The sequence below is a fragment of the Symsagittifera roscoffensis genome, chromosome 2 (assembly GCF_963678635.1).
Source record: "Symsagittifera roscoffensis chromosome 2, txSymRosc1.1, whole genome shotgun sequence".
In the NCBI taxonomy this organism is placed as follows: domain Eukaryota; kingdom Metazoa; phylum Xenacoelomorpha; order Acoela; family Convolutidae; genus Symsagittifera; species Symsagittifera roscoffensis.
The window spans coordinates 27,946,736-27,971,692 of NC_087063.1; the positions used below are offsets into that span (position 1 = coordinate 27,946,736).

Sequence of the window (24,957 nt, forward strand, 5' to 3'; positions counted from 1 at the left end):
TTAAAATAAACTCGTTAAACGTTAAAAAACGTTAAACACTATTAACAACGTTAATAGTGCTTAATCAATTTACACGTTATTTAACGTTAAACAAGGTTAAACTGATAGCAGAAAACAAGTAGAACTAATAAGTATAATTGGAGTGTGGTCTGTATTCAGACAACTGCAAATTACTACTCGTCAGTAAGCAGAAAACAAGTACTAACTAATCAAAATAAGGTGAAAGCAAACTCTGAATATATAAAAAATTATTTTTTAATTTCTTCCTTGTCTCGATTCTGGTTGGTTATTACAGTTTTTGTCAGCTTAATGACGAGTAAGAATACGCGGTTGTCTAAACACTGCTACGTAACCATTCTGTTTACACCATATTTAACGTCAAGTTAGATTGATCAATTAACCATTGAACTTGTTTCGTTTAACGTATCTACAATTAGCTTACCGTTAAATTAGGTTAAGACGTTTACAGAAACCAAGTTGAACCAAAGTATTTTGTCTAACTTGGCCAAACATAAATGAACGTCATCATGTATACTTGTTGTTCAACGTTAAACCACGTTAAATTACGTGTATTAGCAAGTCCGATTTAAAGTTAATGCGAACCGAAACAAAAAACCCAAGATTAATGAAACTTTGTTACACATGATCTAACGTCATTTAACGTTCCACAAAAATAAATCAGGTAAAATTGCGTCACCTTCTTGCGGCCGTGACAAATATTGCGGCCGTGGGAAAAACGCAGCATCATGGAAACTTTGTTACACGTGATTTAACGTTCACACAAGGTAAATCAGGAAAAACTGCCTCGCCCTCTTGCGGCAGTGGCAAAAATTCGTGTAGCGTCAACCTTCAGAATCATTTGATCGGGCGTGTTTCACATTTCAGTCAAACTCAATTCAATCTTCCAATCTCACCAAAACTCATCAAAACATGACAGTGCCAGTGTCAGAACCGACAGGGACAGCATCTCAGCGAGAGTCACCGTGAAAACCTGGCTGACTCCAGACAAACTGTAAACACTTTCCACTTGTTCTTCTGTACCTTGTTCCGTGAGTCTTTAGCTGGTTACAGCTGTTTATTGTACCTTGTATTATGTAATTTTTACACGCTGTTTAACGTTAGCCAACGTTTTAAAAAGTTTCCATGATAGCTTATCTCTTAACCTTCGTAGACGCTTTTTAACTTTAAGCAAAGGAAAATAACGTTGAGTTAAATGTATTCGCCCCCTTCTTGATCAGAGAGGCGCAATATCCGCCACAAATTCTAGTTAAGAAACTACTGGAGACTGGTGCGGCAGTGATTTTGAAATGGAAGAGGAGTAATGACTACTGATCCTCAGACAAGAACTTTCCACAGCTGAGCTTGGTGGAAAAGTATCTGGAAGACGTCGCAACAAGGGACTCAACTAACAGCGATCGAGGTGATGCTCTTGATGATTAAGATGGTGCTCCTGATTCTTCTACTGCTGATGAGTGTGGTCTTGGAGCCGGTTCTCCTCCGCTTTTCATCGTTAATGTTTGTCAAAAGTCTCTGGGCATCGGGCTTCTGGTTCCGTACTCTCCCGGAGATATTTTTGTTATCTCCCATATTCTGATGCAGCGGAGGGTTCGGTTCCGCCCTGAATGTCCCACTGGACCTTCCTTTTCCTCTGCATTTTGCTAATAAGCACCTTGTCTTATCCTTTGTATTACGACAAGAGGCTTCGTTTATCTTCTACATTCTCTTTATTTTATCGACTATTTTCCGTCTTGCTCAGCTGTTGTATTTCCCTGCATTTCAGGTCAAAATGGCCGTTTTTCGCATTTCTCAGAAATGTTCCAGTTCGAATTTAAATTTTGGAACATTCTGAAAACTTTGAACATTCTGAGCCTCCTTCTCACTGTAACTTCATGGACAACCCCTTTAACGTTGTTTTTGGCGTGCGTCGGAAGGTTCGAGTGTGCCATCGGGGGAAATGGCACAGTTAACTAAGGCTAACTCAAACACGAAAGTCAAGTTGACTTAATTAGTCTGGCTACACCTAATTTAACGTTAAGTTAACTAGTTAACATCGAATTTTGTGTTGTTTTAACGTATCTTAACCTAATTTAACGTTAAATGGGAACTTGAGCCTAATAGTACGCCTACACGTTAAGTTTAGGTTGAATAAGGAACCCAGAAGTTTATTTCATTGAAGGTATTTGCACCTAGCATAACCTTAGTCAACGTTAAACTAACTACGGGAAACAAAGTTGAGCCCAGTCAGTTAGCCTCGCGTAATTTAACTTGAAGTTACGTTAAACACTGATTTCAGAAATTGTCGATACTTAACGCGCTTACAATGAATTAAATGTTTAATGAGAGTAAAACGATCAGGTTTGCTACACCTGAATTAACGTTAACTAACGTCAAGCAGTGTAATCTGAAATGAGCTTCATTTAACCGACTTGAACCAATAAATTTACAAATTCGAAAGAAGATCACAAATCAAGCCGTAGAATTTGTGTGTGATAAAAGCACGTTGAGGTTAAGCCAATAATCTTCGATATTTTGCTTGATTCACAGCTATTTGCGTTTGTCACGAGGCATTTCGAAGCTAGATTCTAGAATCTTTCAAGTAATCATGTTAATGCATGAGCATGTTTTGCTGGACTGACTGAAGTCTGAAAGCAATTTTGAGGTTTTCTTTTGTAACAAATTGATCTTTTGCTACTCCTTACTTAACGTTAGTTTATTTTGAACAATGTTAAGTTAGGTTAAAAATTGTGAGCCCTCTAGCGGGCGGTTTCTGAATTTTCTATACCTGAGTTAGATTTTTATTAACAAATATGGTACAGTCAAGTGTAGCGATTTCCCGATTATGCGGACCGAAATGAAAACTCGGGTCCCGCTACACCTAACATACCCTAACTTAACGTTAAAATAAACTCGTTAAACTTAAACAACGTTAAACACTATTAACAACGTTAATAGTGCTTAATCAATTTACACGTTATTTAACGTTAAACAAGGTTAAACTGATAGCAGAAACCAAGTAGAACTAATTAGTATAATTGGAGTGTGGTCTGTATTTAAACAACCGCATATTCCTACTCGTCAGTAAGCAGAAAATAAGTACTAAACAATCAAAATAACGTGAAAGCAAACTTTGAATATATAAAAAATTATTTTTTAATTTCTTCCTTGTCTTGATTCTGGTTGGTTATTAGAGTTTTTGTCTGCTTAATGACGAGTAAGAATACGCGGTTGTCTAAACACTGCTACGTAACCAGTCTGTTTACACCACTTTTAACGTTAAGTTAGATTGATCAATTAACCACTGAACTTGTTTCGTTTAACGTATCTACAATTAGCTTACCGTTAAATTAGGTTAAGCCGTTTACAGAAACCAAGTTAAGCCAAAGTTTTTTGTCTAACTTGGCCAAACATAAAGGAACGTCATCATGTATACTTGTTGTTCAACGTTAAACCACGTTAAGTTACGTGTATTAGCAAGTCCGATTTAAAGTTAATGCGAACCGAAACAAAAACCCCAAGATTAATGAAACTTTGTTACACATGATCTAACGTCATTTAACGTTCAACAAAAGTAAACCAGGTAAAATTGCGTCACCTTTTTGTGGCCGTGACAAATATTGCGGCGTGGGAAAAACGCAGGATCAAGAAAACATTGTTACACGTGATTTAACGTTCACACAAGGTAAATCAGGAAAAATTGCCTCGCCCTCTTGCGGCAGTGGCAAAAATTCGTGTAGCGTCAATCTTCAGCATGATTTGATCGGGCGTGTTTCACATTTCAGTCAAACTCAATTCAATCTTCCAATCTCACCAAAACTCATCAAAACATGACAGTGCCAGTGTCAGAACCGACAGGGACAGCATCTCAGCGAGAGTCACCGTGAAAACCTGGCTGACTCCAGACAAACTGTAAGTACTTTCCACTTGTTCTTCTGTACCTTGTTCCGTGAGTCTTTAGCTGGTTACAGCTGTTTATTGTACCTTATATGATGTAATTTTATACACGCTGTTTAACGTTAGCCAACGTTTTAAAAAGTTTCCATGATAGCTTATCTCTTAACCTTCGTGGACGCTTTTTAACTTTAAGCAAAGGAAAATAACGTTGAGTTACATGTATTCGCCCCCTTCTTGATCAGAGAGGCGCATTATCCGCCACAAATTCTAGCTAAGAAACTACTGGAGACTGGTGCGGCAGTGATTTTGAAATGGAAGAGGAGTAATGACTACTGATCCTCAGACAAGAACTTTCCACAGCTGAGCTTGGTGGAAAAGTATCTGGAAGACGTCGCAACAAAGGACTCAACTAACAGCGATCGAGGTGATGCTCCTGATGATGAAGGTGGTGTAACAAAGTTTCCTTGATGAGTAATGACTACTGATCCTCAGACAAAAACTTTCCACAGCTGAGCTTGGTGGAAAAGTATCTGGAAGACGTCGCAACATGGGACTCAACTAACAGCAATCGAGGTGATGCTCTTGATGATGAAGGTGGTGCTCCTGATTCTTCTACTGCTGATGAGGGTGGTCTGGGCGCCGGTTCTCCTCCGCTTTTCATCGTTAATGTTTGTCAAAAGTCTCTGGGCATCGGGCTTCTGGTTCCGTACTCTCCCGGAGATATTTTTGTTATCTCCCCTTTTCTGATGCAGCGGAGGGTTCGGATTCGTCCTGAATGTCCCACTGGACCTTCCTTTTCCTCTGTATTTTGCTAATAAGCACCTTGTCTTATCCTTTGTATTACGACAAGAGGCTTCGTTTATCTTCTACATTCTCTTTATTTTATCGACTATTTTCCGTCTTGCTCAGCTGTTGTATTTCCCTGCATTTCAGGTCAAAATGGCCGCTTTTCGCATTTCTCAGAAATGTTCCAGTCCGAATCTAGATTTTGGAACATTCTGAAAACTTTGAACATTCTGAGCCTCCTTCTCACTGTAACTTCATGGACTACCCCTTTAACGTTGTTTTTGGCGTGCGTCGGAAGGTTCGAGTGTGCCATCAGGGGGAATGGCACAGTTAACTAAGGCTAAACCTAAAACGAAAGTCAAGTTGACTTAATTAGTCTGGCTACACCTAATTCAGCGTTAAGGTAAGTTAACTAGTTAACATCGAATTTTGTGTTGTTTTAACGTATCTTAACCTATTCAACGTTAAATGGGAACTTGAGCCTAATAGTACGCCTACACGTTAAGTTTAGGTTGAATAAGGAACCCAGAAGTTTATTTCATTGAAGGTATTTGCACCTAGCATAGCCTTAGTCAACGTTAAACTAACTACGGGAAACAAAGTTGAGCCCAGTCAGTTAGCCTCGCCTAATTTAACTTGAAGTTACGTTAAACACTGATTTCAGAAATTGTCGATACTTAACGCGCTTACAACTAATTAAACGTTAAATGGAGTAAAACGATCAGGTTTGCTACACCTGAATTAACGTTAACTAACGTCAAGCAGTGTAATCTGAAATGAGCTTCATTTAACCGACTTGAACCTATAAATTTACAAATTCGAAAGAAGATAACAAATCAAGCCGTAGAATTTGTGTGTGATAAAAACACGTTGAGGTTAAGCCAAACATCTTCGATATTTTGCTTGATTCACAGCTATTTGCGTTTGTCACGAGGCATTTCGAAGCTAGATTCTAGAATCTTTCAAGTAATCATGTTAATGCATGAGCATGTTTTGCTGGACTGACTGAAGTCTGAAAGCAATTTTGAGGTTTTGTTTTGTAACAAATTGATGTTTTGCTAATCCTTACTTAACGTTAGTTTATTTTGAACAATGTTAAATTAGGTTAAAAATTGTGAGCCTTCTAGCGGGCGGTTTCTGAATTTTCTATACCTGAGTTAGTTTTTTAATAACAAATATGGTACAGTCAAGTGTAGTGATTTCCCGATTATGCGGACAGAAAAGAAAACTCGGGTCCCGCTACACCTAACATACCCTAACTTAACTTTAAAATAAACTCGTTAAACTTAAACAACGTTAAACACTATTAACAACGTTAATAGTGCTTAATCAATTTACACGTTATTTAACGTTAAACAAGGTTAAACTGATAGCAGAAAACAAGTAGAACTAATAAGTATAATTGGAGTGTGGTCTGTATTCAGACAACTGCAAATTACTACTCGTCAGTAAGCAGAAAACAAGTACTAACTAATCAAAATAAGGTGAAAGCAAACTCTGAATACGCGGTTGTCTAAACACTGCTACGTAACCATTCTGTTTACACCATATTTAACGTCAAGTTAGATTGATCAATTAACCACTGAACTTGTTTCGTTTAACGTATCTACAATTAGCTTACCGTTAAATTAGGTTAAGCCGTTTACAGAAACCAAGTTAAGCCAAAGTTTTTTGTCTAACTTGGCCAAACATAAAGGAACGTCATCATGTATACTTGTTGTTCAACGTTAAACCACGTTAAGTTACGTGTATTAGCAAGTCCGATTTAAAGTTAATGCGAACCGAAACAAAAACCCCAAGATTAATGAAACTTTGTTACACATGATCTAACGTCATTTAACGTTCAACAAAAGTAAACCAGGTAAAATTGCGTCACCCTTTTGTGGCCGTGACAAATATTGCGGCGTGGGAAAAACGCAGGATCAAGAAAACATTGTTACACGTGATTTAACGTTCACACAAGGTAAATCAGGAAAAATTGCCTCGCCCTCTTGCGGCAGTGGCAAAAATTCGTGTAGCGTCAATCTTCAGCATGATTTGATCGGGCGTGTTTCACATTTCAGTCAAACTCAATTCAATCTTCCAATCTCACCAAAACTCATCAAAACATGACAGTGCCAGTGTCAGAACCGACAGGGACAGCATCTCAGCGAGAGTCACCGTGAAAACCTGGCTGACTCCAGACAAACTGTAAGTACTTTCCACTTGTTCTTCTGTACCTTGTTCCGTGAGTCTTTAGCTGGTTACAGCTGTTTATTGTACCTTATATGATGTAATTTTATACACGCTGTTTAACGTTAGCCAACGTTTTAAAAAGTTTCCATGATAGCTTATCTCTTAACCTTCGTGGACGCTTTTTAACTTTAAGCAAAGGAAAATAACGTTGAGTTACATGTATTCGCCCCCTTCTTGATCAGAGAGGCGCATTATCCGCCACAAATTCTAGCTAAGAAACTACTGGAGACTGGTGCGGCAGTGATTTTGAAATGGAAGAGGAGTAATGACTACTGATCCTCAGACAAGAACTTTCCACAGCTGAGCTTGGTGGAAAAGTATCTGGAAGACGTCGCAACAAGGGACTCAACTAACAGCGATCGAGGTGATGCTCTTGATGATGAAGGTGGTGTAACAAAGTTTCCTTGATGAGTAATGACTACTGATCCTCAGACAAAAACTTTCCACAGCTGAGCTTGGTGGAAAAGTATCTGGAAGACGTCGCAACATGGGACTCAACTAACAGCAATCGAGGTGATGCTCTTGATGATGAAGGTGGTGCTCCTGATTCTTCTACTGCTGATGAGGGTGGTCTGGGCGCCGGTTCTCCTCCGCTTTTCATCGTTAATGTTTGTCAAAAGTCTCTGGGCATCGGGCTTCTGGTTCCGTACTCTCCCGGAGATATTTTTGTTATCTCCCCTTTTCTGATGCAGCGGAGGGTTCGGATCCGTCCTGAATGTCCCACTGGACCTTCCTTTTCCTCTGTATTTTGCTAATAAGCACCTTGTCTTATCCTTTGTATTACGACAAGAGGCTTCGTTTATCTTCTACATTCTCTTTATTTTATCGACTATTTTCCGTCTTGCTCAGCTGTTGTATTTCCCTGCATTTCAGGTCAAAATGGCCGCTTTTCGCATTTCTCAGAAATGTTCAGTCCGAATCTAGATTTTGGAACATTCTGAAAATTTTGAACATTCTGAGCCTCCTTCTCACTGTAACTTCATGGACAACCCCTTTAACGTTGTTTTTGGCGTGCGTCGGAAGGTTCGAGTGTGCCATCAGGGGGAATGGCACAGTTAACTAAGGCTAAACCTAAAACGAAAGTCAAGTTGACTTAATTAGTCTGGCTACACCTAATTCAGCGTTAAGGTAAGTTAACTAGTTAACATCGAAATTTGTGTTGTTTTAACGTATCTTAACCTATTCAACGTTAAATGGGAACTTGAGCCTAATAGTACGCCTACACGTTAAGTTTAGGTTGAATAAGGAACCCAGAAGTTTATTTCATTGAAGGTATTTGCACCTAGCATAGCCTTAGTCAACGTTAAACTAACTACGGGAAACAAAGTTGAGCCCAGTCAGTTAGCCTCGCCTAATTTAACTTGAAGTTACGTTAAACACTGATTTCAGAAATTGTCGATACTTAACGCGCTTACAACTAATTAAACGTTAAATGGAGTAAAACGATCAGGTTTGCTACACCTGAATTAACGTTAACTAACGTCAAGCAGTGTAATCTGAACTGAGCTTCCTTTAACCGACTTCAACCTATAAATTTACAAATTCGAAAAAAGATAACAAATCAAGCCGTAGAATTTGTGTGTGATAAAAGCACGATGAGGTTAAGCCAAACATCTTCGAAATTTTGCTTGATTCACAGCTATTTGCGTTTGTCACGGGGCATTTTGAAGCTAGATTCTAGAATCTTGCAAGTAATCATGTTAATGCATGAGCATGTTTTGCTGGACTGACTGAAGTCTGAAAGCAATTTTAAGGTTTTGTTGTTTTGTAACATATTGATGTTTTGCTACTCCTTACTTACCGTTAGTTTATTTTGAACAATGTTAATATAGGTTAAAAATTGTGAGCCCTCTAGCGGGCGGTTTCTGAATTTTCTATAACTGAGTTAGTTTTATATTAACAAATATGGTACAGTCAAGCGTAGTGATTTCCCGATTATGCGGACAGAAAAGAAAACTCGGGTCCCGCTACACCTAACGTACCCTAACTTAACTTTAAAATAAACTCGTTAAACTTAAACAACGTTAAACACTATTAACAACGTTAATAGTGCTTAATCAATTTACACGTTATTTAACGTTAAACAAGGTTAAACTGATAGCAGAAACCAAGTAGAACTAATTAGTATAATTGGAGTGTGGTATGTATTCAGACAACTGCAAATTACTACTCGTCAGTAAGCAGAAAACAAGTACTAACTAATCAAAATAAGGTGAAAGCAAACTCTGAATATATAAAAAATTATTTTTTAATTTCTTCCTTGTCTCGATTCTGGTTGGTTATTACAGTTTTTGTCAGCTTAATGACGAGTAAGAATACGCGGTTGTCTAAACACTGCTACGTAACCATTCTGTTTACACCATATTTAACGTCAAGTTAGATTGATCATTTAACCATTGAACTTGTTTCGTTTAACGTATCTACAATTAGCTTACCGTTAAATTAGGTTAAAACGTTTACAGAAACCAAGTTGAACCAAAGTATTTTGTCTAACTTGGCCAAACATAAATGAACGTCATCATGTATACTTGTTGTTCAACGTTAAACCACGTTAAGTTACGTGTATTAGCAAGTCCGATTTAAAGTTAATGCGAACCGAAACAAAAACCCCAAGATTAATGAAACTTTGTTACACATGATCTAACGTCATTTAACGTTCAACAAAAATAAATCAGGTAAAATTGCGTCACCTTCTTGCGGCCGTGACAAATATTGCGGCTGTGGGAAAAACGCAGCATCAAGGAAACTTTGTTACACGTGATTTAACGTTCACACAAGGTAAATCAGGAAAAACTGCCTCGCCCTCTTGCGGCAGTGGCAAAAATTCGTGTAGCGTCAACCTTCAGCATCATTTGATCGGGCGTGTTTCACATTTCAGTCAAACTCAATTCAATCTTCCAATCTCACCAAAACTCATCAAAACAAGACAGTGCCAGTGTCAGAACCGACAGGGACAGCATCTCAGCGAGAGTCACCGTGAAAACCTGGCTGACTCCAGACAAACTGTAAACACTTTCCACTTGTTCTTCTGTACCTTGTTCCGTGAGTCTTTAGCTGGTTACAGCTGTTTATTGTACCTTGTATTATGTAATTTTTACACGCTGTTTAACGTTAGCCAACGTTTTAAAAAGTTTCCATGATAGCTTATCTCTTAACCTTCGTAGACGCTTTTTAACTTTAAGCAAAGGAAAATAACGTTGAGTTAAATGTATTCGCCCCCTTCTTGATCAGAGAGGCGCAATATCCGCCACAAATTCTAGTTAAGAAACTACTGGAGACTGGTGCGGCAGTGATTTTGAAATGGAAGAGGAGTAATGACTACTGATCCTCAGACAAGAACTTTCCACAGCTGAGCTTGGTGGAAAAGTATCTGGAAGACGTCGCAACAAGGGACTCAACTAAAAGCGATCGAGGTGATGCTCTTGATGATGAAGGTGGTACTGCTGATTCTTCTACTGCTGATGAGGGTGGTCTGGGCGCCGGTTCTCCTCAGTATACTCAGATACAGTCTTTTCAGATCAATGATCCAACAATAAGGAAGCAAGTTCAGTCGACCATCAACAAGTCCGCGAACTGTTTTCTCCTAGACATTCCCGCTCTGACTTCTAATTAAGTGAGTTAACCTTAAAAAAATTTTTTTACTGTTGGTATATCTTGTTTAACGTTAAGTCGGGTGTTGTTCTGACCTCCAAAGTTTTTTTGTTTACCGTTGTTAATCCTTGCTTAACTTAATTCAGGTGTTAAAATGACCTCCAACATTTGTTTTACCATTGTTAAATCTTATTTGACGTTAAGTCAGGTGTTATGATGAGGCGTTTTTTTTGGTGTCCGACTTAATTTGTTACTCGTTTTAGATACAAACAGCTGCACCAATCTTGATTACTTCCGCAATCAGCGATGGCGGGCTGAATCTTTTCTCTGATGGGACGTCCTGGAAAACGAGTCCCGTAAAGGAGAGGGCCAAACAAGTCGAGGAAGTCGTGGTCCTGGACGATAAAGGAGCTCGCATTTCAAGTTCTGTTCAGGTGCAGCTGACTCCTCATCGGATATTATACCTCGTTAACGCTTTTTAACGTTAATTTATGTTTTAGCGCAAAGTGGATGTTGCAGTCAATACAAACTTGAACAGGCAAACACAAATAAAATCTATAGAGACGCTACTCCAAAAGTTTCTGGTACAGGATGCGGTCGCACTGGAACATCTAATCTGCATGAGTATGTCAAGTGCTTCAAATGGTGTCAGTGGCTCAAGTTCAATTATATGGTCACCTTTTTCCACACATAAATTTTGTCTACACCTTTCTTAACGTTATTTGATGTTAACCAGTAGTAACTTTTACAGAAACTTTTGTTTGAAATCACCCCCTTCCAACCAATGCCTGTTATTTGTTGTAAACATATAATATGTTTCAGAAAAGGGCTGCAGCTATTCGATCTGAGTAAGGGCCTGTGTCCGTCTTGGAAGACTGAGTCTTTCATGACGATAATGAGTGACCAGATCGCGTTGTGTTACTCAACAGAGGGGAAAAGGGGAAACTCTCTTTCGCAGATGATGGCATCCTATTCATCTTGGTTTAAACGCTGCAGTGTCATTGTAAGTTAGTTAACGTTCTTGTGTCTAGTGCAAAAATCGCATTTTAACGGAAGTTAACGTTAAGTTATGTTTTTGAGTTAATCAATGGTGTTTGTGTTTCAGCTTCCACGACGCATCCCCAAACCATGACACCAGTGCAACAGTGGAGGGTTTTAATCAGGCGTGGTTAGGTTACAGCAGAATTGAGCCATGTTCTTCGGCGCACCCTCAACCAACCATTCCAACAGTACCATATCCCCGACGCGGGTCGAGAGGTCGCTCATCATCTTCAAGCTCGCCAGGCAACCGCTCCGGTCAGTGCCGCCAAGATGCAATAGTGGTGCCTAATTCTGGTTTTGATGATGATGAAGAAATACCAGAATCTCAACAATGAACTCAACTGCCTCTGAAAATCTTCTCAAAACTCAAACTCATTTCGCATTTTCCTTTCGTAATCGTGCATTCCATGATTCATCTTTCTGATTTCGCAACGTTAAGCAACTATGAGCAGACCATCATATTTTAAATTAGTTCAACTTGTTGAATTGAGTTAAAACATGATGATCTGCTTATAATTGTTCAACGTTAAATTAGCTTAAACAAGGTTTACGGATCATTTTTGAAAAATTACTTTAATCTTAAGTAACGTTAAACGGATCTTCATATTTCAACCTAAGTTAAACTTCATTTAACCCAACTTAACGTTAAATCACGTGCAGAGTTTTGAAGACATTTAACCTAACTTAACGTTAAATTAGGTGTAGCGCTAAGAGCTTGTTTACATTTTGACCAAACTAACCTGGACCTAATGTTAAATTACCTTAGATTAGGTGTAGCGTTTGAAAACTAGTTCATTCAACTTAACCTCCTCATATAACCCAACTTAACGTTAAATAATGTTAATTTCGAACGTTAAATCACGTTTGGTCAGAGAGCAATTAGCGCCTATTTGGTCCTAACGTGTAACCGTTACAGGTAACGAAAGAGTGCTACACTTAATTTAACGTTAGAATTAAACTAAACCACTAGACGTCATTTAACGTTAAATAACGTGTAAAACTTCGAAGTTTTGCCCACAGGGACTCAAGTGAAATCCTGATGCAAGCTATAACCCGCAATCGAAAAGAATTATCGCAAGGAAAAGGAAAAGTTCCTTCAATCAATGAGCGTCTTGAACGGCGAATTTGTGGAAAAACTAGTTTTCGCAACTGAAATTTCTGCGCCGATATGAGTAAACGATAAATTAATAAATTTTTTCTCCAAACTCATCAAGTTGTTCTTTAAATTTTCCGCCCAAGTGACTAAAACCGCATTTTTGGCCCGTTTATCAAAATTTCGCTCTCGACGCAGGAAATTTGACCAAAATTGGGCCTTCTCAATGCTAGCTTTGGGATAGCTTAGTCCTTCGGGAGAAAATTAATTTAGTCAGCCTGTTTTGACTGATTTGCAAAAAGAAAGGGGGGGGGATTCGTTACTAGGTATCATAGCGGCGGGAGGAACAGATCCGGAATTTTCTCTGGTCAATTATTCCCGGTAAGAAAAAGCCTGTAAAACACTTGAATTCAATCAACTCTCAATAGTAACACTTCTACATACATACATATTTACAACTGCACAGCGCTTGATTCATTTTAGACAACTTGGAGAGAACACACTTGAGAAATAGAGAGAAAACAAAAACACAATTCAGTTACAAGACAAACAATATTGGTGATTAACTTCATTAGTGGCACAATCTTTAAAGCGTTAGTAGGTCGGGTCGTTCTAGAAACCATCGGAAAACTTCATTATTTTGAGTCACGACTTCAATTGCTCCAAATTTGCAATAAACAACATAGCCAACTGGAAGTTGGAAAAGAGTAATGAATGCAAAGAAACAAAAAAGCTCAACTTTTAAATCTTAAAGAAAAAAATACATGCCCATTAAGCTTCTTGAATTTCCTGAACAATAGATAAATTTTTTATTCCGCTGGGAAATCTGACCTTCCCAAACTAGAAGTCGATCACGTTTTTCGGGACCTTATACTTTTACTGTTCGATAGTGGAGTTTGCCTTCCTTTTAACAAAGGAAATGAACTGAATTTAAAAATAAAAATCAAAAGTCAAACCGCGAAAAATCAAAACTTAGCGCCAACAAATTTCCTGAAAAAAAATCACTATGACCTATATGAAAGTACTCACTACGTTCATTACGCTTAAAAATGAAATTTGGTATAAGCTTTTTATCTAGCAACCATTTTGACAGATGGGTTCAGAATAAGGAGCAAATTTGATAAATTTCAAGCACGCAATTCATTTCAAAATGATATTTAAAAAAAAAACTCATCAAATTATGTTAGCCTGGAGTTCAAATTCATTGTTTAGTAGGGGGCATCTTTGACCAAATGTGAAAAATACCGAGTCCTTTTCATTTTGGCGTACCGTGCCGGTTCCTTGGACAATCCCAAGCTTCCAATTCCAACAAAAGTTGGTGTGCTTTTCGTAAACGTTTTATTCATCTTCGGCTTTTCATCACTCAGAGGCGAACTGGCAAAAAAATTTGGTATAATTGCAGTGTTTCGACAATGAGGTGCAGCTTTCTGAGGGCTGTTTGTACTGACTTCTTCTTGTAAATTTTCAATTGCTGTCAAAGTGGCTACCTTCGATTCCGATGAGTCTAAAGATACATCAGGAATTATCAAATATGCAAAATGACCTGTCTTTTCCCAAAAAAAACCCCACCCTCCTGACAATATAAGTTAAAATTATTCTTACCTTCACTCCCTACGGTTTCGTCCTTTTGGTCACGGTTGTTGACCTTGACCTCATGGACAGTTTTGGATGCAACGTCAATTGCCTCTGTCGTTTCTTTCGTACTAGGACTACTTTGACCAGACTGAGTGCTACTGCTATCATCATTGTTACTTTGAGTCGTGCAGCTACTTCCACTGTGTAATGTATTGGCTGGGGATGCCGAAATAGATATCGATTGGGTGACGTCAGTCGCTAGTTCAGTAGTCACCGAAGACGAGTACTGCCGCCAGTTTGATCTTTCATTTGTTGTGCATTTGTGGTCTTCTGTTGTAACTCCATTCGAAGCAACGCCTATATTAACAAATAAGACCAGTTCTACCCGAATTCATGACACTAGCTTAGTACCAAAGCTTCCTCAAAAACTAAAATACAGTTAACTGGACAGTTGCTCCAATCAAACAAGTTTCCTATTAATCGAATGATACTAAGTTTCACTGCATTTGCTCTACTTATATCATCTACGATTTTTTCTTAATTAAAGCACGCCTTTCATAAATCTATAGACTTTTCCCCCACACCTTACACGAGCATCATTTTTCTGGTATATCGAGGTGTTTTACAAGCTTAAATATGTTTGTGATAGCCTAATTAGTCTGCATGTCAATTTTCATAAAAATCCGACAATGTGAACAGTAATTTCAATTATAAAAATTTGCAGGTGGGGAAAAGGAAAAATAGCTAAGATATATTTAACGAACCTCGACTGGAGGTTGTGCTCCTCAGAGGAGGCGACTTGCTCCTTTGAGGCATAGGAACTACTCTAGTAGTCAGTCGACTAACTGACACATCTACACCAGCAGAGCTAGTTTGAGTCGAGTCTCTTTTCAGCTCGGTAGTATTCGAGCTTATTTCCTGTTCCTCCTTTTGGTCGTTTTCCTCCTGTTCCAAGGTTTGCTCGGGTTCACCTTCATTAGTGCAAGCTTTGATAGTTGTTTCTGTCTGCTGCTCGACATTTCGGTCTATATTCGAATCACCAGACCGATTTAAGCTGACCAGCGATCTAGAATATAAGAAGACTCATCATATCCAGATAAGACGAGCTAAGATCATAAAAGCCTGACAAAAATGCTCATTGCGAAATATTTAGTACTACAAATTGTATATTCAACATAACAAGACACAAATCTGCGCGCAATAGAGTTAAATCACAAAATGATATGGGGAACGCAGCCGGTTAAACATCTTTTTTTTCCTGCGCTTTATCAAGATGATTTCACGATTGTAAAAAAAAGCATTCGTCAACAACAAAAATAACTAACTGATCTAACCTATATTTGCTAATGAGGGAAGTGCTTAATTCTGTAGAGAATGCTGGCAGCTGAGACCTCGACAACTTCGGACTGTTACACGGACTCTGGACATCAGAGATCGAATGAATTGACTTCGATAAATGCGTTTGTTTTTCTATCTTGTCATTATCAGATGGCTTGACTTCTAAACAGGTAGAAAAAAGATGCGAAATAATTAATGACAAAAAATGTGAAAATTTCTGCCATTTTGGCACAAATAACAAAAAATTATTCACTCTGGACAAACTTGAATTTTATTTTCGGTAACTCAAAACTTGACATTTTTCTTTTAACAAAAAATGTAGTTTAAAAAAATATTCAATCCTTACCTAAACGACAAAATGAAGAAATCTTCCGTCTATCCAAACTTTCTACGACACATGATATGCTTCCGTCGTCCGATAACTTACAATCGTTCAAGTGTAATTCGAAGCTGTTCACGCCGCTTTGAACCTGACATAAGCGGTGATCATCTTTGATACAAATTTCGTTCATCAACCAAGACACTGATTTTATATCTTCACTATTAACTTCATCACTTAAGCTGACTTTAAGTATAACCTCTTCTCCTTCAAATGCGATTGTATCTTTCAAGATGGTTGAAAACTTCATAAGAGGTTCCTGCTCAGTAGCATTATTATCCTTCAATGATAGCTCATTCACATTTTCCATAACATTTAACAGAATGTCATCTTGCGTTTTTGTTGTTTTGATATTTAAAAGTGTATGTTTAGTTGAACTCTGCTCTTGCGAGACTCCAACTTGAATTGGGGGAAAAGAGTCCGCTGATTCGCCCAGTGCCGTTACTGCTCTGACAGTGACAGAAAACTGTTGCTTGTTCACATCCAGACCCTGAATGACCGCGTTTGTTTTCGCGGCTGAAACCACGCCTCTCGGGACCCCGTCGACTACCAACTTATAACTTAGCACTGACACTTGAGGGTAACCGAGATTCTCCAAAGGGCTTCCCATTGTCCCTGTGTTGGGTTCCGGGTGTTTCCAGGAAATTAGAAGGGACGAGTTGTCTTTGATCTTCACTCGGACGTTGGTGGGAGCGTTAACTGCAGTTGGCGACAGGAGGGCAGAAGCAGAAAGGAGGTCAACCTTAATATAAAGTATATGATTTCAATCTAGTATTTATTTATAACCGAGTCGTGCGTAACCGAATCGTTTCGATCTCTATTTTAAATACAATTTTTAAAAAATCATGCCGCTTTCATTGACTTAGTTTTTAAATTATATATCTAGTCGTTTAAACTAAATCTGAAAATTCAGTCAACAATTTGATGCCAACCTGTTCTGATTCTGTGAATGTATCATCATGCACACTCCCTGTACCTTCCTCAACGCCATTTCCATTTTCCTCGTCCGGCTGGGTCAAATGATCATCCAAACCCCAATGACTCAGATCCTCTTCAGTGAGCGACATTACTCTCAGCGAACTAGTTGAAGTGTCATTTGCCTCAGTCATCTGAGAATCTCCGTTTCCAGACGTGAACTGACATGACATTCTAGAAAACTCATCACGCAGTGCATTTAATGTATCTTTTAATGCAGGCTCCACGTTTCGGTTTTTTCTCCCATTGGTGTTATCAGCGTCCAGTTGTAGTGTTGAGGTTTCATTCAATGTTTGTTTATTACTCTGAGTCGCAACACTTTTCTGTGAAATGATCTTCGAGAAAAGTTGGAGAGTGATAGCTTGAAAACTCCTGCTATTGTTAATTTCTTCGGTTAAATGTCGGACTTGAATTCGCAAACTTGCTAAATTTTTGGTCAATCTTATTGTAGTCCAATTCGATTTTCGGTAAAGGTACCCGCGCCAGTTAGCTTGAATGATAACCGCAGCTTCAGTAAGTAGAGCTAATAAAGCGTTATCGGATGGTAAATGAAGTCGACCTGAAGTACTATTAGCGTTTCTAATACGATTGCCAAACTGTATTTGCACAGGGCTTTGGCATTCATTTGATATTCGTACCTCGCTTCGATTCGGTTTAACGCGCATATCTCTAGATGAACGAACTTGTCGGTTGCTTGATTCTTTGTTATTGTGTGTTACTAAGTCCGATACTATACTTGATGTTTGCTTCTGTTGATTTGCAGGTGTAGGCGATGCTCGTATGATAGATATGACGTCATTGGGAGAAGTGTGAGCTGGAGCTGGGACAGGAGGGAGGTCTGGCCCGGGCATTAACTCCGAAAATGACACTTCGTCTAAAAAAGAACCATGGTTGCTGATTACCCTACCCAAGTGAGGACTGCATTCGGAAACTATTCGATCTTCTGGCAAAACTTCTATTTCGGATAATGTCAATGACAAGGGGTACCGAAAAGAGAATGATTTTGAAACAATCTATAAAACAATCTCTTTTATTGTTTTATAGATTGTTTCAAAATCAAAGAGTTTCCTTACGTACCTAGATTGGATGTGGCAGCAAGCGTAGTCTGTCTCGAGTTTCTCACATTCGATTCAATCTCTGCCAATGGGATAGCGGGCGGACTTTGAGCTGGTAGGAGAAAACTGGATGACACCAGTAGAGATGAGCCAGCAGATAATCCAGCGTCACTCAAGTCCAGTTCCTCCTCGATTTCCTCGTCATCTACATGACTGAGAAATTGTCTTGACTGTGAAGAATGGCCGTGATTGGCAGGTAATCCTGGTCGATGAGTAGTTGAAGATTGAATATTGCTTGAGGGTTGTACTGAACTTGCTTCAGCATCGTTTCTTTTTGGTGTGCCTAAGACAGAACAAGACAATTTCGCTCAAGAAAAAAAGCTATGTAAGCCTTTTTTTCAACTGCTAGCAGCTCAGTATTCTAGATAGCAACTGCAACAAATAGTTAGATAACAATCCGCCAGTCGTTGATACTCTATTAGAACACCATGAACAAACACATTAGTGCGCCAAGCTCGTTTTTATAGCAAAGCACATATTTGTGGTTTCAGGTGTCTGGATTCTCCTCCACACACACACGCACACCCGCACACAAACACTCACGCACACAAACACGCACACACACAAACACACACATCATCTTTTGCGAGTGTAAGAGACTTTTTTCAGTTATTTCCACAAATTAATGATGACCACACAAAATGCCGGCAACATATTTTGGTCATTGGATTCCTGTGACAAGCGTTTATTGACCATTGATGTGGATTCCGTAACATATCGCTGGACTCCACAATTTTGTCAGTAGATTCTGTAGTTAGTTTTTCCTTTTGTCGCCGGATTCCACTGTTAGTCAGTAGATTCCGCAGTCAATTTGTTAATTTTTTGACAGGCTTCCACAAAATTGATTATTGAACTACAGAAAAAAATGCTGAAAAAGAGCAAATCGATTGCGGAATCAACTGAACAACAGTGAAATCCGGCGACATTTCGCTTCAATTTGCTCCAACTGCCAAAATGCATTTACCTGCGGAATCGAAAACAAGCATGCACTTTGCCACTGAATTTCAAATTTTTGCTCGCTAGCCAAAACTCAGATTTAGCATTTAGTGCTTAAGCATTTGTCTTGGATTCTATCAGATTCCGACTTGAAATTTTTTTTCGATATGTTGTGGAATTCAAGGGGCAATGTATGCCGAAACCAAACCATTACCCGAAGTAATCAATGAAAAAATTAAAAATTATTGATAAACAATAGACGGTGTCCCAAAGTAGGATACAAACTCAAGATGCGAATAAAGTGACAAGACAGATAAAATTTTGCAAATACATTCAGTATAACAAGATACATATTTCTCGCGCCACTTGCAATTCGGTTACTGGAAAAGATAAATAGCTTTCCTTTAATAAATTAATTTATATCGATTTCAAACAAATATCCAAAGCGGAGCTTCGCACCACAGCCGATACTACACAAACATAGATACTACGCAAATAAGCTAGCGAACAGAAAACGAGACGAAGTCAGCAAGTAGAAAAAAAACATGAGAAAAAAACGTAGATAGAATCTATGTCCGATTTGAAGGAATTTTCGAAAAAAAGCGGAAATTTATGAATCTGTAATTAAGACACCAACTGAGCCGAAAACAAAACTGTTGTCATACAAATTTCGAGCTATGAAGTTTTGAAATTCCCCCTCACTCTCGAGAAACACAAAGCATAAAAATTGATTTTTCTTTCAAGCAACGCAATATTAGGTGATAAAGCCAATATGATATAAGCCGACACCATTTAAAGCAATTAAACTTTTTAAAAACATTGATAAAAATTACTAAATCAGGGCTGGTAAGTTTGAAAACACAGAGACGAAGCTGAGCTTCGCACCACTTGCGATACAAAATTAAGCGCCAAAAGTACAAAAAAAATAATGAGTTTCAAACGGAAAAAGAAAAACCTGAATGAGTTTCGAAGAAATCTTAGGCTAACAAATCAAGAAAATTTCACTCAACAATTAAAGAAATCAATTACCTGAAACAAAAGAAGGACTCGGGCTTATATCCATTCAGTTCTTTCTCAAAACCAAACTGTTCATTGAATCTTGCAGCCAAACAATTTGCATATCCAACAGGAACAATCGGGGATAAAAAAGGCCCTAAAAGCTACTTGCTATTGTATCAGATCAAAATGAACAAAAAATGTAAAACTTCAAAAAAATTATAGCAAAATTACAAACAATTGCCCCGAAAAAGAGCATATAAAAATCTGAAAATAACTCTCAAAGCCTAGAAAAATAACCCAATTACATCAGACTTATCCAATTTGAAAGTTATACGCAACGGTAAGAGAGCTAGCTGGCTCACAGCAAAAAAAAAACGACATTAAAAAGGCGCCAGTAAAGGAAATAAAAAACAAAATGTCATTTTTTTTTCAAAAATCTCAGCTATACGTTATACTCCTGGATTCCGTGCACCACTTGCCGCCACATTCTTTTGTAATTTCCAACACTTGCCACAGTCCAACACTTGCCGCCACATTCCTTTTTAATGTTTTCATTACTTGTATGAAAATTTTACTGTTATAAGACTTATTTTATAATTTTTTAATATGTTAATATGGCTACACGAGTAAAATTGCTACGTAATGCACGACGAACAAATGTTCAGATTGCTTGAAAAATTCATTGTGCTTGACAATGTTAGAGCTGTTTTTCAAAAACGAAAGGCGGAGCTTCGAATATTAGCAACTCGAAAAAAACCACATATACTGGAAACAAGTTCTGCATCCAGTGAGTTTATTCTAACAGCACCGAATTACAGGGTTGGCAATTTTCAAATTTAAAAAAAACCATTATCTTTTGTGAAGCTTTTTATATATAATTTCTTTGAAAAAATTAAAACTGACATAAAAAACGTCACATCTCGGAAACTAAAAGAAACTGAGCAGTCGCATTTGGAGGCAAGATTCGCAACCCCCGAGAGTACTCTGACAGCCCCCAACTACAGGTTTGAGAAATTCAAAATTTAAAAAATAATAATATCAAGTTTTCTGAAAACTACAAGGATTTGAGCAGTCATACTTGGAGGCAAAATTCGCAACGAGTACACTGACAAAGCTTTAGAGATAAGAACTTCAAATTTTGTGGAATTTTTTATATCTAAGTTTTTTGAACAATTTAAAAAAAAACAGAACGAAACATATCTCGGTGCAAAACATATCTTGGTGCATTTGTGCAGTCGCATTTGCACGCAAGATTTGCAACAGAGAACTCCTAAGAGTACCATAATGGTATCCAATTAAAAAATTGAGAAATCCAAATTAAGAAGAAATCATAAAGTACGTTATATCTCGAAAACTACAAAGACTTGAGCAGTCACATTTGGGGCAATACTCGCAATCCTTGAGAGTACTGTGAGGGCACCCAATTACAGGGTTGGGAAATTCAAATTTGTATATTATTTTTTAATTTGAATTTTCTGAAAACTTTTGAAAAAATCACAAAAATCGTCGTATCTCGTACACTTAAAGGATTTGGGCATTCATATTTGGAGGCCAAATTTGCAACCTGGGAAACCCGGACAGCATCCCACTATTGGTCTGCTTATATTCGGTTAAATGAACACTGAATTCAAACTGGAAAATCGCAAAAAGTTCTTAGCCATTGCAATATACGATGCAGCTCAAACATGAAAAAATCCTTTCGTTAAACATGCAAAAATAATACGTTGAAAAAGCTTAAACATGGCGAGATAGTGAAGCCCGCATTTAAATATATAATAGATGGATAGATCGATATTACTCGACAATTTTTCGTCCATGCAAAATCAGGTTAAAACGTTTAAGCACAGAAGCTATGCTGCGCTTCGCCAACAAAAGCAAGAAAACGACAAAATCAGCTCAAACAAAAAAAATAAGAAAGGTATAAATAAGTCTCGAACTTTTAGAACTTTTGAAATGTGTGGGATTGAAGCTGTGACCTCGAGGTTTGGAGTCTCACGTTCTCGCAACTTCGCCACGGTCCATTTAAACTCCCGTAACACTAGACACGAAAAAAAACAGCTACAGATACTGATAAATTGCAAACGCTGTGCAGTAAAAAACAACCAAATATAAATGAAACAAATGCTAAGTGCGCATCGAACCTCGTACTTCTGGAATAGGAGTCTCAAGTCCTTCCATCTGTACCACGATGGCTTGCAAACGCGTCTAACACTAGCCACCAAGTAAGTAACAAAGAGATACCATGAAAATTCCAATGCTACAGATCGTAGTTATAGCAAAAGTACCTCCAAATGAGCACTTTTATTTGCGACTTAGGTTGGAAAAAAATTTGAGTCTACGCGTAGTCTAATACTATTAGACTACGCTCGCATTTGTAAAAAACTAACAACAACCATAAGACAAAGTTCCTCCCAACTCTTAGTGGTCGGAACAAAAATAAGCGAGCAAATATTCCCTAACGGTTGAGCATACCTTCCTGTTGACGCTTTAGGCTTTCGTCATTCCGCACAGGAGCTCTTTTTGCAAAGGGAGCCACAGTTAAAGTGGAGAACTCGTCCAGCGAATTCTGTGTCGCGTCCACTCTCCTATCCCCGTTTATAGCCACTGCACTTTCAGATACCCTGTAAACACCTCGGTCTCCACCTCCCATTTCGGCCCTAGAGAAGGCAATGGTGTCGATTTGTATAAAAGTAAATAAATAAATAAACACATAAATAAATCATAAACAAAGAAATGAATAAATAAAATATATGCCCTGAAAAGCTTCAATCAATTTTAACTCAAACCACTTAAATATATCAAGCCCGATTTTAATTTATTGAATGAGAAAAAAAACCGAACGTGAAAAATGAAATTTGTGCGTCTAAAAACATACAAAACAATTTAAAGTTATCATCGACCATGTTCAAAACAAAATAACAAACCTGGTGCTGAAACTGTTCATCTTATTTAATAAGGGAAATTCTACCTTGATGTATTGGACGAAGCAGTGTTGCTGTGTAATTGTTTCTGGTACTTCAGCTGTTTGTTCAGCACTCTCGACAATCTGATGTCTTCGCTGTTCTCTTCTGGTTCCGACTGTGGATCAGAACTGTTCAGGGGACAGTGAGTTTTCAGATAATCAATTAACGTGTTCATTTCTCCCGGTCGGAACTTTCGACCCTTTCCTAAATATCATTAGCTACACATTGGCCATTTCAAAAAATTTGCTCTGAATAATTAAACTTCAAACAAATTTTATTATTTTTTCCAGGTTCTGGTCATGAAGCTGCACATACGCAGTGCAATCTTCAATTATTTTAAATCATTTTTCCGTTGGTTGGATTAACCAGAACTGATAGAGACCACTATCAAAAGTTAGTATCGCGAAGAAAACCAACCTTGTGTGTAGAGCCATTCAGCTTTTAAGCTCTCTCTGTGCGTAACTGGTGACGAATCTAACATGCTCAAATTCAGACACCAATTTAGGATATAAGGTCTATAGTCCAGTTTATTCAGACAAAACTCAACACAGGGGTTCTTGTGAACAGTCAATTGTTCCAATTTTGGCAAACATGACAAGTAGCAGAAATGGCAGAGGTCTGAGACTTCGTTTTCGGCTAGGGAGAGTGTCGTTATGCTCATAGGCAAGCATTGAGGCGCTGTTGAGAGAGAATTTATTAAGTTACCCTGCAACATCAAAGTTTTGAGTCGGGTCAACGATTTCACGTCTGCACTAAGCGCCGTCAAGTTATTATGAGACAGGTCCAGATAAGTTAAATTCGTGTTATGACTCACCCCGTCCAGTGACTTGATGTTATTATTGCTCAAATTCAGCCAAACCAGATTTTTCAATTGGTTCAGTCCTTCTATAACTGCAATGCTGTTATGAGGAACATTCAAAACTTTCAAATTTATGAGCGTTGACAGACCTACTAATCTAACTAATCTATTGGACGCCACTGATAATTGCTCTAACGTATTGGCAAGAATTTCAAGGTTCTCAATTTTGATGATCTGGTTTTTGTCCAGCATCACTTTTTTCACAACTCCGTTCGCGGCATCATCAGGCAGTAAAATTTTTCTCAAATTTTGATTGGTCAGATTGAGAACACTTAAAGCGCCATTGGTAGATGTTGCTGCGCTTCGTTCGTGCGAGCTGTCGGGAACTGTAGACGAAGAAACATCCATAGTTAATGAAGATTCGCTTATTATAATTGTATAACTAAACTAAGGCATGCATCACAAGCGTTACAGATATCTATGAATATACTGATAGACAAAGGCAGTAGGATGAAAGATGCAGAGACATGAGTTCTGAAAAGAGAAAAACAGGCATCAACCTAGTGCAAAGTTCAGCATTGCAATAAATATGAAACCATAGAATTATTCGACTCTGGAGGCACAAATGATCTATGGAAGCGTTTAAGGAAAACTAACTATCGTCTCTTCACATTTGTACCCGAATAAATGTACATTTAGACAGAAACATAGCCAATCCAAGATTGCAACAGAGTAATGAACGCAAGTAAACAAAAAAAACACTGACTTGGTTGAAAAAATCTCAACTTTCGAATTTCAAAAAAAATATAGATACCCTTTAAGCTCTTTGAATTTCTAGAACGATTTATGATTGGCACTTTTTTGATAACATTAAGCCAACTTGAGAAAACTGGATCAACAAAGTTCTTATTCCGGTAGAAATCTAAAAATTAAATTCCACTTTCGAAACTAGAAATCGTTCACGAATTTTTGCGCCATTTGCACCTTCATTTTTGGAGAGTGCTATTTACGTCACTCTCAGCAGATTGATTTCAATTGAACTCAAAAAGTGCATAGAAACTTAGTGCATCAATATTTTGAGACTTTTTCCTTAGAAAAAAAAATCAGCATGACCTATATGAGTCTTTACTACGATCATTACTCTTAAAAATACTCAAACAAAACACCAAAACCTTCTTCTCAATAGTCAGCAAGTTTGGGATAATTAAGAAAAATGTCAAGAATTATACGGGAAACAAATA

The 24,957-nt window shown here is 38.0% G+C and overlaps 1 protein-coding gene across 1 annotated transcript; it reads right to left on the bottom strand.

Annotated features, from left to right (window-relative positions):
* Positions 1–13,409: 13,409 nt before the first annotated feature.
* LOC134839441 (uncharacterized) lies at positions 13,410–24,359 on the bottom strand. The gene is made up of 10 exons (XM_063854989.1): positions 23,335–24,359; positions 22,923–23,121; positions 22,427–22,611; positions 17,982–18,302; positions 16,862–17,778; positions 15,897–16,671; positions 15,547–15,712; positions 14,977–15,278; positions 14,240–14,569; positions 13,410–14,141 (listed from the first exon to the last, which is right to left on the bottom strand). The coding sequence occupies exons 1-10, from the start codon at positions 24,122–24,124 to the stop codon at positions 13,846–13,848; spliced, it is 4,281 nt and encodes a 1,426-aa protein (XP_063711059.1). The 5' UTR covers positions 24,125–24,359; the 3' UTR covers positions 13,410–13,845.
* Positions 24,360–24,957: the final 598 nt, after the last annotated feature.